General features: G+C 36.8%; 1 protein-coding gene and 1 long non-coding RNA gene across 2 annotated transcripts; one reads left to right on the top strand and one right to left on the bottom strand.

Moving 5' to 3' along the window:
* Positions 1-2903: 2903 nt before the first annotated feature.
* Positions 2904-5225, top strand: LOC113093803 (uncharacterized). Its single transcript, XR_003287905.1, has 3 exons — positions 2904-2997; positions 3785-3857; positions 5089-5225. It is a non-coding gene; the product is annotated as an uncharacterized LOC113093803 (long non-coding RNA).
* LOC113093796 (uncharacterized) lies at positions 4745-8763 on the bottom strand. Its single transcript, XM_026259363.1, has 5 exons — positions 8347-8763; positions 7426-7614; positions 5768-7304; positions 5453-5645; positions 4745-5310 (listed from the first exon to the last, which is right to left on the bottom strand). Exons 1-5 carry the CDS (start codon positions 8591-8593, stop codon positions 5065-5067), a joined length of 2412 nt encoding a protein of 803 aa, XP_026115148.1. The 5' UTR covers positions 8594-8763; the 3' UTR covers positions 4745-5064.
* Between the last annotated feature and the right edge of the window lie 1842 nt (positions 8764-10605).

The raw sequence follows: 10605 nt of genomic DNA, 5'->3' as shown, positions 1-10605 counted from the left end.
TAAACAGTCTTTGAACTTTAATTAACACGTGACGCAACATTATAAAGAACGTAATTCCTATCCAAATGTAAAACTTTAGCTGTTGTTTCTCAGATTCTCCTGTGTGTGGACCTAAATATTAATTATTGCAATACTTGTTGTATAGGCCTTATTGTATTCGAATCGCATCTGTTAATAATCCCAGATATATGTCCATGGTTAACGTTTCATGCCAACAGAAATATTTTGTGTTAAGTAAATACCTGTGTCGTCTGTGTGCACACTTCGTTTACGACTCCCGCATCGCTTGTCCGCAAAAAGACATTATGCATAACGCGCGAACTCCGCGAAGAAACAATAATTTGCAGTCATATTTTCAAAAATGTCCCTTCCCGCCTGTATCGGGTCATTTTTGGTAAAGTTATTGGACGTTTGGAAAGTATAAAGTCGTGTTATTTGACTGAAGAGAACGGGCTGAATGCGCTCATGTTGCTGGGGCGAAATTGCTTGACTCGAACCCTGCGAACAGAACAGACGTTAGGTATTTTATATAAAGGTTTTATATAAGATATAGATGCAGTAGGCTATGCAACTGAAATATTTTCTTTAGTCTTATATTTTAAATCAATTCTTCCTGTCCGTTGGGCGTTTCCTTTGACCAGCAGCAGTGGAGGAAAATGACAGAGAAGTGGAAAACTTTTGAGCAGAATGGAGATGTGTACATTTTACTTATTTTGCCTAAATATTTTTATTTATTTATTAAGTACTGCCCTTCAGAGGCTACAGAAGATAGTTACATTTTTCTCATAAGACAAAATGACCCCCTTTTTTTCTTTCTGTAGCATCGGTGAGCATTTGAACCGTATGTTCATTTGAGTCCCTCAGTTGTCCTCAGTGTGAATTGATGGATCTCAAAATCATAAAGTCACTTTTGCAAAATGTTCAGATATGCAGAAGATCAGTGTTAATTTCGTTGACGAAGACTATGACGAAAAATATTCGTCAACTAACCTTTTTCACGGACGAAAACTAAATAAAAACTAAATAAAAAGTCAGATATGATGACGAAAAACGTGACGAAATATAACTGACACTTTAGTCAACGAATAAAAATGAGACGAAAATATATGGGAGGGACGAATGGAGAAGAGATCCAATCAGAGCGAATCTTTGAGGGTAGGTTGATCTATGCAGAAGCTGCCGAGCCATTTTAAAAAGCCGCGGCAAATGCAAGCGCAACAGCTAAACAAAGCAGCAGTTACAAAGAAAAGAGAACAACGATGAGTTTGCAGAAATTCGCACAGTTTCGAGGACGTTTTCATAACAGTTTAGTTGTTTACACAGGGAACTACACTGCGACCTTTTGAAATGCCATTGCGACCCAAATTTTTATGGGGTCGTAAATGTATCACTGATTATTTTTGTACCTACTTATGTGTAATGCTATGTTTTAATATGAGCATTTATTAAAACAGAAATGTGTATTTTAAGAATACGCTTTATAACGTGCTCCGAGCATTCAACACATCAAGTTGGCTTCAGCCCCGCAATGGGGTAAAGTTGAACTGAGCAGCTGGTTACTCGCGCAACACTGAATCGAGCTCTCTTTCAGGACGTTTGCGTCCTCCTGCACCCGAACGAACAAATACAAATCGCATTTTAAATAAACATACGAAAAAGAGCGAAAAGTGAAAGAGCTCAATTCAGCAGCGCGGTGTTCTGGTGTTCAGGGAGCAAGCAGAGACGCGTCTCAAAGTCTTCTTGCTTTTGTACCGACAACAAATACATAGTAAATATTGTCTTGGAAAGTGTGTTCGAAAAAGTCTGTAGTTATGTCTTCAGTGAAAGTAAAGAGTTGGAAAGAAATCGGATGTGTATCTTTATAATGGATGCATTTGTCTCTTAAAGTGACCGCGCCTAATTTACTAGCTCTGCTGTCAGTGTCTTTAATGTATGAAAATGAAAGTAAATCACTCACTGCTCTTGATTGAATTACTTTGTAGTTTTAACAAGAATTTATCCAAAGTCAATCCAAAAATCAGATAGAATAGATTATATTGTTTTACTAGTGACTAAAAAATAAAATAAAATAAAATTATTAGGGACCTGAGCATGTTTTGCTTAAGTGTTTCTTTCTTTAATTGCTAATGCAACCTTTTCACACCACAGACTGAACCAAATTAAGCATTGCATCAGACATTATCAAGATGAATTTGTTGTTCTGACACAGTTTAACCCTGAGTTATTGTCATATTTTATTACCAATTTCTAAACTTCAGCAAATAAACTGTGATATTGTAAGAAACGTTGAAGGTGTCTGAATACATTTTGGTTTGATTGTGTATTTTATTTTACAGTGATGACTATGCAGTGCTATTTTAAATGAACAAAAACAAACTTAAAAAAATGTAAACTTTGTGTAAATATCACAAATAAAGAAATAGAATGAACATATAATACAAATATAATATAGGTGGTTGTCTATTTCAATAATACTGTACTTCATCTTGAAAGAATGTCATATGCATTGCATATCATTCAGGAGGAATGCATATCTTTTTCAGAGAGCATGTATATTTTTCATTGAGAGCAGGCCTTATGTTTATTTTATAAATACCATTCCATAACAGACTGATGGAAACATTTAGTCAAGTCAACTAAGTTGACTTTGTTCTACTAAAAAAAAAACTAGACTAAGACTAAAAGACTTAAGACTAGACTAAGACTAAAACTCTTATGATATTTAGTCGACTAAAACTAGACTAAGACTAAAACATTTCAGATGACTAAAATGTGACTAAAACTAAATGGTGTGTTATTCAAAAGACTAAGACTAAGACTAAATCCGAATTTGCTGTCAAAATTAACACTGCAGAAGATGCTGGAAAACCAGAGAACGTGCAAGAGCTGGGGGATTTTTCTATAGAACAGAAGGCAGTTGAACTGCTCAGGACCAACGCAGGACTCATGAACAACTTGGATCATCCAGGAAACGACACAAAGTATTAAGATCGAAGGGTATGTAAACTTTTGAACGGGATCGTTTTTCTTTTTTCTTTTGGAGTACATATAAGCATTTGTTATGTGAAATAACTTATTCAGGATAGCATATAAAAAAAATAATATGCTATTTTCATGAACTCTCTTATTTTGTTAAAATTACTAACATATTTGCATATTCTGCAAGTGGTATGTAAAATCATGAGCACAAATGTGAACCTGGACCACAAAAAAAGTCTAAAATGAAAATTTTTTGACATAATTTAATCTAAAGATGAATAAATAAGCTTTCCATTGATTCATGGTTTATTCGGATCAGACAATATTTGGCAGAGAAACAACTATTTGAAAATCTGGAATCTGAGGATGCAAAAAAATAAAATAAAAAAATAAAAAATAAAAAACTGAGAAAATCGCCATAAACTTGTCCAAATGAAGTTCTTAGCAATGCACATTACTAATGAAAAATAAAGTTTTGATATATTTACGGTTGGAAATTTACAAAATATCTTCATGGAACATAATCTTTAGTTTTTTACCAAAATTAAAAATAACACCCAGCCAGTGAAACCTTACACTCAAAGGGCAAAACCTCAGCCCAGATCTGCACAACTAAAGTAAAGGCATAATTCGAAAATCCAAACTGTTAACAGTTTGAAAAATCAAGAATAATAACAGTTAATAAGAATTATTTCTAAATGCTGGACTGTTCTCATTTCACTCTGCATATGGAACCTGGAGATTTTAAGATTTTAAACTTATTTCTTTAATCACACTCAAAAAAATTAACTTTAACTATTGTTAGTTTTAGCAACAGAACAGAAGACGGACAAAAGCGCGAAGAACGAAATACATTGAGGAGGAGAAGATGAGGATAGGTATGAATATTTCATAATTCTTTACCATCCTGTTAAATATCCCCAGGAAGAAGTGACTTGGGTGTTCACAGAGTTATGTTCATTTATACAATCGGTGATTGCAGAATAAATAATTACAGATCGTACATAAACTATATATCTGTGTCATCCTCATGTTTCTCTATTTCACCTCCGATCTAGACGGAGACCCATCCGCTGTTTGTTTCAGTAAGATTTTAGTAACTTTGCTCGGTGCGCCCACTGCGCTTGAAAATGAACAGTGGGCAAGAAATATTTCAAAACTTCAGCTTGGGAGGGAAGACAACTAGAGCAGCGAAAATGTACATTTCTGTTTAATTTATGTTTCCCACAGTACTACAGCCTTTATGAAATGAATATTATGTTTTCACAATTTGTTTTATCTTTCGTTGAATAAATGCTTAGAAATGGAAATGTTTAAACCTCGGTTGCGGGCGATGACCACTTAGCGCCACCCTCACCTGAGACAGGCAGCAGAGATCTCTTACATTATGAAGCTTTCACATTGGTTTATTATTTTAATTTTTTATTAATCAGTGCAAATTATTTAGAAAGATATGGAAATTATGTTCACTAACCTTTCACATGGTTCATGCTTAAGTCACATGCCATAATTAATATCATTACACACTCATCCCTAACTCGCATGTGCCTTTTATTAAAGTAACAATTAACTTGAATTTAAACAAATAAAAAGGTACTCATCTTTCATATTCATTTAAATTATGCTTTCTTCAGTTAAAAGAAATAACCGGTTCACATTTGATCAGTTAGATGTCCATTTTCGCCGATAAAATCAAATCTACTCAGTGGTGTGCTTCGATCAATTGATCAAAATACTTAAGTGCCCAACAATAAAGAGAGATTCATATCTTTATTATTTATCATTTTTATTATTCATTTTTTCACACATTTATTACAATATAAGCTTAAACAAAAATATACACTGATTAAGACATAGCTCTTCCTTAATATAACATTGGCTATTTGACTCTGGCGAAGCTTGAAATCACTAATATGGGTTAACCAATCTTTATATTTATATTCATCTTCCTATGTCTACAGGCCGGTGCTTCTGTTTTTCCAGAGTCTGTTCCTGATGCGTCCTCGCTTTTGTTTTAATTTTGTGACATTTCAATAATCTGTTCTTGGGTTCAGATACAAGCCATTATGTTGACACTGGCCATCATTATTGAATGTGACTGATCTTCAGGAAACTGCCTGGTGTGTTCCTGGTCGTGTGGTGCAGAGGTTTGGGGTGGATTTGAGGATGGCGTGCTGGACTGGCTCTGCTGGGTGAAGTTCGTGGTCCACGAGGAGGAGATGGACACAAATTGGAGCTGAACCGCACGGGTGTCACAGTGAGCAGAGGCAGTGATACATGCCTTTGCACAAATGATATGCCTGTCAGATGTAGGCCATGCACCGCGTTCACCTGAAGGCAGGACAACAACATGTTTTATATTATTATTTACATCAGCCATATAATTAATGTTGTTAACATTTTTACAACATGACAAACTAGTCTTAGACTCAATATCAATGCTTTAATGCCCCCTTGTCTAATTCCTACTGACCTGCTGGTATAAATGGGCCGTCCGTGCGATGCAGAGTTCTCGCGTCTCATCAGTGGAGGCTTGCTTGGCGTCCCAGATTTTGTTCACACTCTGCTGGAAACGGTCAAACTTGCAGAGCTGAGAATGGACTTTTTTGAACTCCAGTCCATCCCTTAAATTTCTGGTGGCCTTGAAATTTCCATCGAGCGTCTTCCTGTATAACAGATTAAAGATGCAATGAGCCAAAATTAGAATTTTTTAAGGGGAAAATTGTAAAATGATTTACCACAAAATATATAATCAAATAAACCATTAGCCAATGGAAGTTTTTCTAACCTTAATTGCTTCATTTGGACATGTTTGATGTATCTCCGTAAAAGACATCCAAGACGCAGCTCAACACTCTTAAGTGTCTGATTGACGGTTCCTCTGCACAGGTTGTACATTTCAGAGGAAATGTTGTTATTTTGAAAAGCTCGATCCAGCTGCTGGAGGTTGTTTTCTTGAGCTTTGATGTCAATTATGAACGATGGGTCTTTCATGCTAGCATGAAGCAGTTTGTCTCCGTCCTCCTCGCTGTTCTTCATGTACTGCTCCTCAATGCTGCCCGAGACTGCGGAATCATATTTGTGAGTCTCAGGTTTCTCAGACTTCTGAAGTGACGGCTTTGCTTGAGTCTGAATTTTGGGCAGTTTTACAGACGAGGAAGGATGGGTGTGGACAGAAGACAGACTTTGACGTTCTACCGCTGACATAGCACAAACTTTTGTCTCCTCTACAGACTGTGAAATCTGAGAAAGAGCAAAAGATCTGACAAGGGATGGAGGACGGAAGCTATGAGGAAATGGACTTTGGTGGTCTTCCTGAACCATTGTCTCTTCAAATGGTGTCTCTGTTCTCTCCATTGTCTCCGTATCAACTTCTGGTTCCTCCACAGACTGCAAAATCTGAGGAAGAGCAGAAGATCTGACGGGGGATGGATGATGGAAGGCATGAGGAAATGGACTTTGGTGGTCTTCCTGAACCATTGTCTCTTCAAATGGTGTCTCTGTTCTCTCCATCGTCTCCGTATCAACTTCTGGTTCCTCCACAGACTGCAAAATCTGAGGAAGAGCAGAAGATCTGACGGGGGACGGACGTTGGAAGCTAGGAGGAAATGGACACTTAAGGTTTTTCTGAGCCATCGTCTCTTCAAATGATGTCTCTGTTCTCTCCATCGTCTCTGCATCAGCTTGTGTCTCTTCAGATGATTTGACATTTGCCTTTTGCTCTGTGGAAACTTTTGTCTCCTCGACAGATCGTGTGATCTTGGGGAAAGCAAAAGTCCTGGCAAGGCCAGGAGGAGACGGGTCATCAGCAGACGGACTCTGGAGGTCTTTTGGAGCTGTGTCTAATGTTATCACTGGTCTATCTAGTGGCAACACTTCAACATTTGTCTCCCGTACAAGCTCTTTGACCTGAGGGAAACCAAAATCATCTGCCTTGGGTTTCACAGGAAAGGCAGGCAGTTTTTTCACCTTCTGCTGCTGACCTGCAGATCCACTTTGGTGCACGGGAGAAACTAAGACGTCTCTGTTCACATCTTGAACCACCTTGCTTTTTTTTTTAGGTGTCTTGAGAGTCTTAATTTCCAAGCAGTGATCTTGAAATGCCTTGTTGAGGTTTTCAATGGTCGCTGCTGATAGTTTTAGTGCCTTGCTTGTGGCTGGACTGCAGGAGGATGATTTGGTGATGCTATTCAAGGCGATGATCAGATTTGATGAGTACGTTGATGCAGCGGTTGAATTTGCCTTCAATTCTGCTACCGTGGGACAAGTCGGCAGAGACTGAATGCTTTTAACTACTTTGGCATCCAGATCTTTTCCTGGTTTACCTGAAAACCAACACATTTTACACTGTAAGCTACCTTGACACAGCATTTTAGATCACACTGCAACCAAAGTGATTCAGATATGCTTTTTAATGAATGATGGTGTGTGTGTACATTAACTTACCTTTTGCCTTCACGGTCAGAACTTTTTTCGAGGCAACCTCCTGCATTTTTCTGAAGCTCTCTCGAAGGCGGCTCACATTGTTTGCCATATTGGCCTGGAACTCATCAATGATCTTCTGCAAGTCCTCCAGCCACTCCATGCTGAACATGGATTTCTCCACTTTTTCAATCTCCCATTCTAGCGATTCCTCTGCAAGAAGTAAAACATAAATATCGTTAACTGTTAAGTACAGTTAGATGATATTAAAAAGAAGATCAATATATGGCTTAGGGTTGCACAGTTTATCAAAATTAAACTGGAATCATTAAATGGCTTGTTGTCACTGTCAAATCTCTGTGATTTAAGGCTGTGATTTAATTAAATATATGCGCTGCTTGTCTCAAAGTCAAGTGCAGATCTCATCTCTGCATCTGATCCCAATTTGGGGAACAATTTAGAGTAAATCTGTAAATGCATTTGGCATCATTAATTTTTCCTGAAATGCTTGTCAACAAAAGAGAAGTTTTAAGGGCTTTCTACAGTTCTCCGTCCAAAAAATAAGGTTAAGGGTCGATTGTTTAATGTTTGGAAATTAAGAAAAAAAGCCATGAATATTATAATTGATTTTATAGTTTTAAACACAAAAATTATGAATATTTCTTCTATTATTTTTATTTTATTATCAATTTTAAAATGTTACTTTTACAGGTTAATCAGTTTGTAATGCATTTAGGTACAACTGAATACCAATACATGCCTAAATATGAGTGTCTGATTCATTTGTATTCTTTTTTTATTATTTGAAGTTCTAGTTTTTTGTGAGGGCTTGAAGAATCAGGCCAATTAAAGACCATTAACTTGACCACTCTATTCGACTCATTGGTCTGAGTAGGCTACTGAACTACATGTGTATAAGTGTATAACTAAAACCAGATTACTAACGTATATAGTTAAATCGCTCCAGCAGTGACTGAAACTCCTCCTGGCGCTCTCGGGCTCTGTACTGAAGGTCCAGGAATTTGTTCATCAGCAGTTGATGTTTCACAAGCCTGTCAGTACAGTGACTGGAGGAAACATCCTCATCGGATGAGTCCAGAGATGTGTTCCTCAGCGACATCTCTGACATTTCATCCACAACTGAGGACGATGAAGATGATGATGAAAAAGATGTATTCTTGTTAAAAGCCATCTCTGATCCTAAAGGAGAACTCTTGTTCTACAGAGATTTTCAACAGTTCTCGTTTACACAGTTCTGAGAGAGATCGCTCTTGAGCCGTTTGATATTATCAAACTGAATTTCTGGTCTTTTTTTAAAAGACGATTAAGCAAGATTTTCGTACTCGTTCAGACAGATATTCATTCACTGATATTACTCGCATAACAAGCGACGATGAAATAAAATTTTCCAATTCCAAATCAGCTTTTATAGCGGCCCAGTGTGACGTCATCCACGAACATTCCATAGTGACGTGTCAGAGTTGCCATGGCAACCATTGATTGCTATTGAGTAAACAGTAAAGCTCTCCCCGAAGCCATTTTTGGGATTTTAAATTAATAGGAAAGGCTCTTTGTATTGTACGTTACAATTACAACGTAAACTTCATGAACAGCCAGGTAAATTAGTTCTTTAAAGTCGCGAATTTTACCTGTTTAATGTAAAGCGTGAAATAATTATGTTAATCTTAATAAGCATTAGACATCAGCGGACAGACGAGACATTATTAATATTGCAAATATCGGTTTGAAATCTGAATACAGGGGCTTTATATGCTAATCATATAATTCGCTTTGTGTTATACATAATTATGTTGTGTGCTAAATGTTATAATATACTTTGTTATTAGCATTAGCTACTATAACTTAATGTGCATCATTCAGAGCTAACAAAATTAAACAGTCTTTGAACTTTAATTAACACGTGACGCAACATTATAAAGAACTTAATTCCTATCCAAATGTAAAACTTTAGCTGTTGTTTCTCAGATTCTCCTGTGTGTGGACCTAAATATTAATTATTGCAATACTTGTTGTATAGGCCTTATTGTATTCGAATCGCATCTGTTAATAATCCCAGATATATGTCCATGGTTAACGTTTCATGCCAACAGAAATATTTTGTGTTAAGTAAATACCTGTGTCGTCTGTGTGAACACTTCGTTTACGACTCCCGCATCGCTTGTCCGCAAAAAGACATTATGCATAACGCGCGAACTCCGCGAAGAAACAATAATTTGCAGGACATTTTCAAAAAATGTCCCTTTCCCGCCTGTATCGGGTCATTTTTGGTAAAGTTAACGGACGTTTGGAAAGTATAAAGTCGTGTTATTTGACTGAAGAGAACGGGCTGAATGCGCTCATGTTGCTGGGGCGAAATTACTTGACTCGAACCATGCGAACAGAACAGACGTTAGGTATTTTATATAAAGGTTTTATATAAGATATAGATGCAGTAGGCTATGCAACTGAAATATTTTCTTTAGTTTATATTTTAAATCAATTCTTCCTGTTCCGTTGGGCGTTTCCTTTGACCAGCAGCAGTGGAGGAAAATGACAGAGAAGTGGAAAACTTTTGAGCAGAATGGAGATGTGTACATTTACTTATTTTGCCTAAATATTTTTATTTATTTATTAGTACTGCCCGTCAGAGGCTACAGCAGATAGTTACATGTTTCTCATAAGACAAAATGACCCCCTTTTTTTCTTTCTGTAGCATCGGTGAGCATTTGAACCTTATGTGCATTTGAGTCCCTCAGTTGTCCTCAGTGTGAATTGATGGATCTCAAAATCATAAAGTCACTTTTGCAAAATGTTCAGATATGCAGAAGATGCTGGAAAACCAGAGAACGTGCAAGAGCTGGGGGATTTTTCTATAGAACAGAAGGCAGTTGAACTGCTCAGGACCAACGCAGGACTCATGAACAACTTGGATCATCCAGGAAACGACACAAAGTATTAAGATCGAAGGTATGTAAACTTTTGAACGGGATCGTTTTCTTTTTTCTTTTGGAGTACATATAAGCATCTGTTATGTGAAATAACTTATTCAGGATAGCATATAAAAAAAATAATATGCTATTTTCATGAACTCTCTTATTTTGTTAAAATTACTAACATATTTGCATATTCTGCAAGTGGTATGTAAAATCATGAGCACAAATGTGAACCTGGACCACAAAAAAAAGTCTAAAAATAAAATAAAAA

The sequence above is a fragment of the Carassius auratus genome, unplaced genomic scaffold (genome assembly GCF_003368295.1).
Source record: "Carassius auratus strain Wakin unplaced genomic scaffold, ASM336829v1 scaf_tig00215142, whole genome shotgun sequence".
Taxonomy (NCBI): Eukaryota; Metazoa; Chordata; class Actinopteri; order Cypriniformes; family Cyprinidae; genus Carassius; species Carassius auratus.
Note: the sequence above shows the minus strand (reverse complement) of the source record. Positions and strands in the feature narration are given on the sequence as shown.

What these genes read in the sequence shown, in the direction of transcription:
- LOC113093796 (XM_026259363.1), bottom strand. Translation starts at nt 8,593, where the DNA reads ATGGCTTTTAACAAGAATACATCTTTTTCATCATCATCTTCATCGTCC. An exon ending in GGAGCGATTTAACTATATAC is followed by an intron (nt 7,615 to 8,346) that starts GTTAGTAATCTG and finishes TACTTCTTGCAG; the next exon opens with AGGAATCGCTAGAATGGGAG. An exon ending in TCTGACCGTGAAGGCAAAAG is followed by an intron (nt 7,305 to 7,425) that starts GTAAGTTAATGT and finishes GTTGGTTTTCAG; the next exon opens with GTAAACCAGGAAAAGATCTG.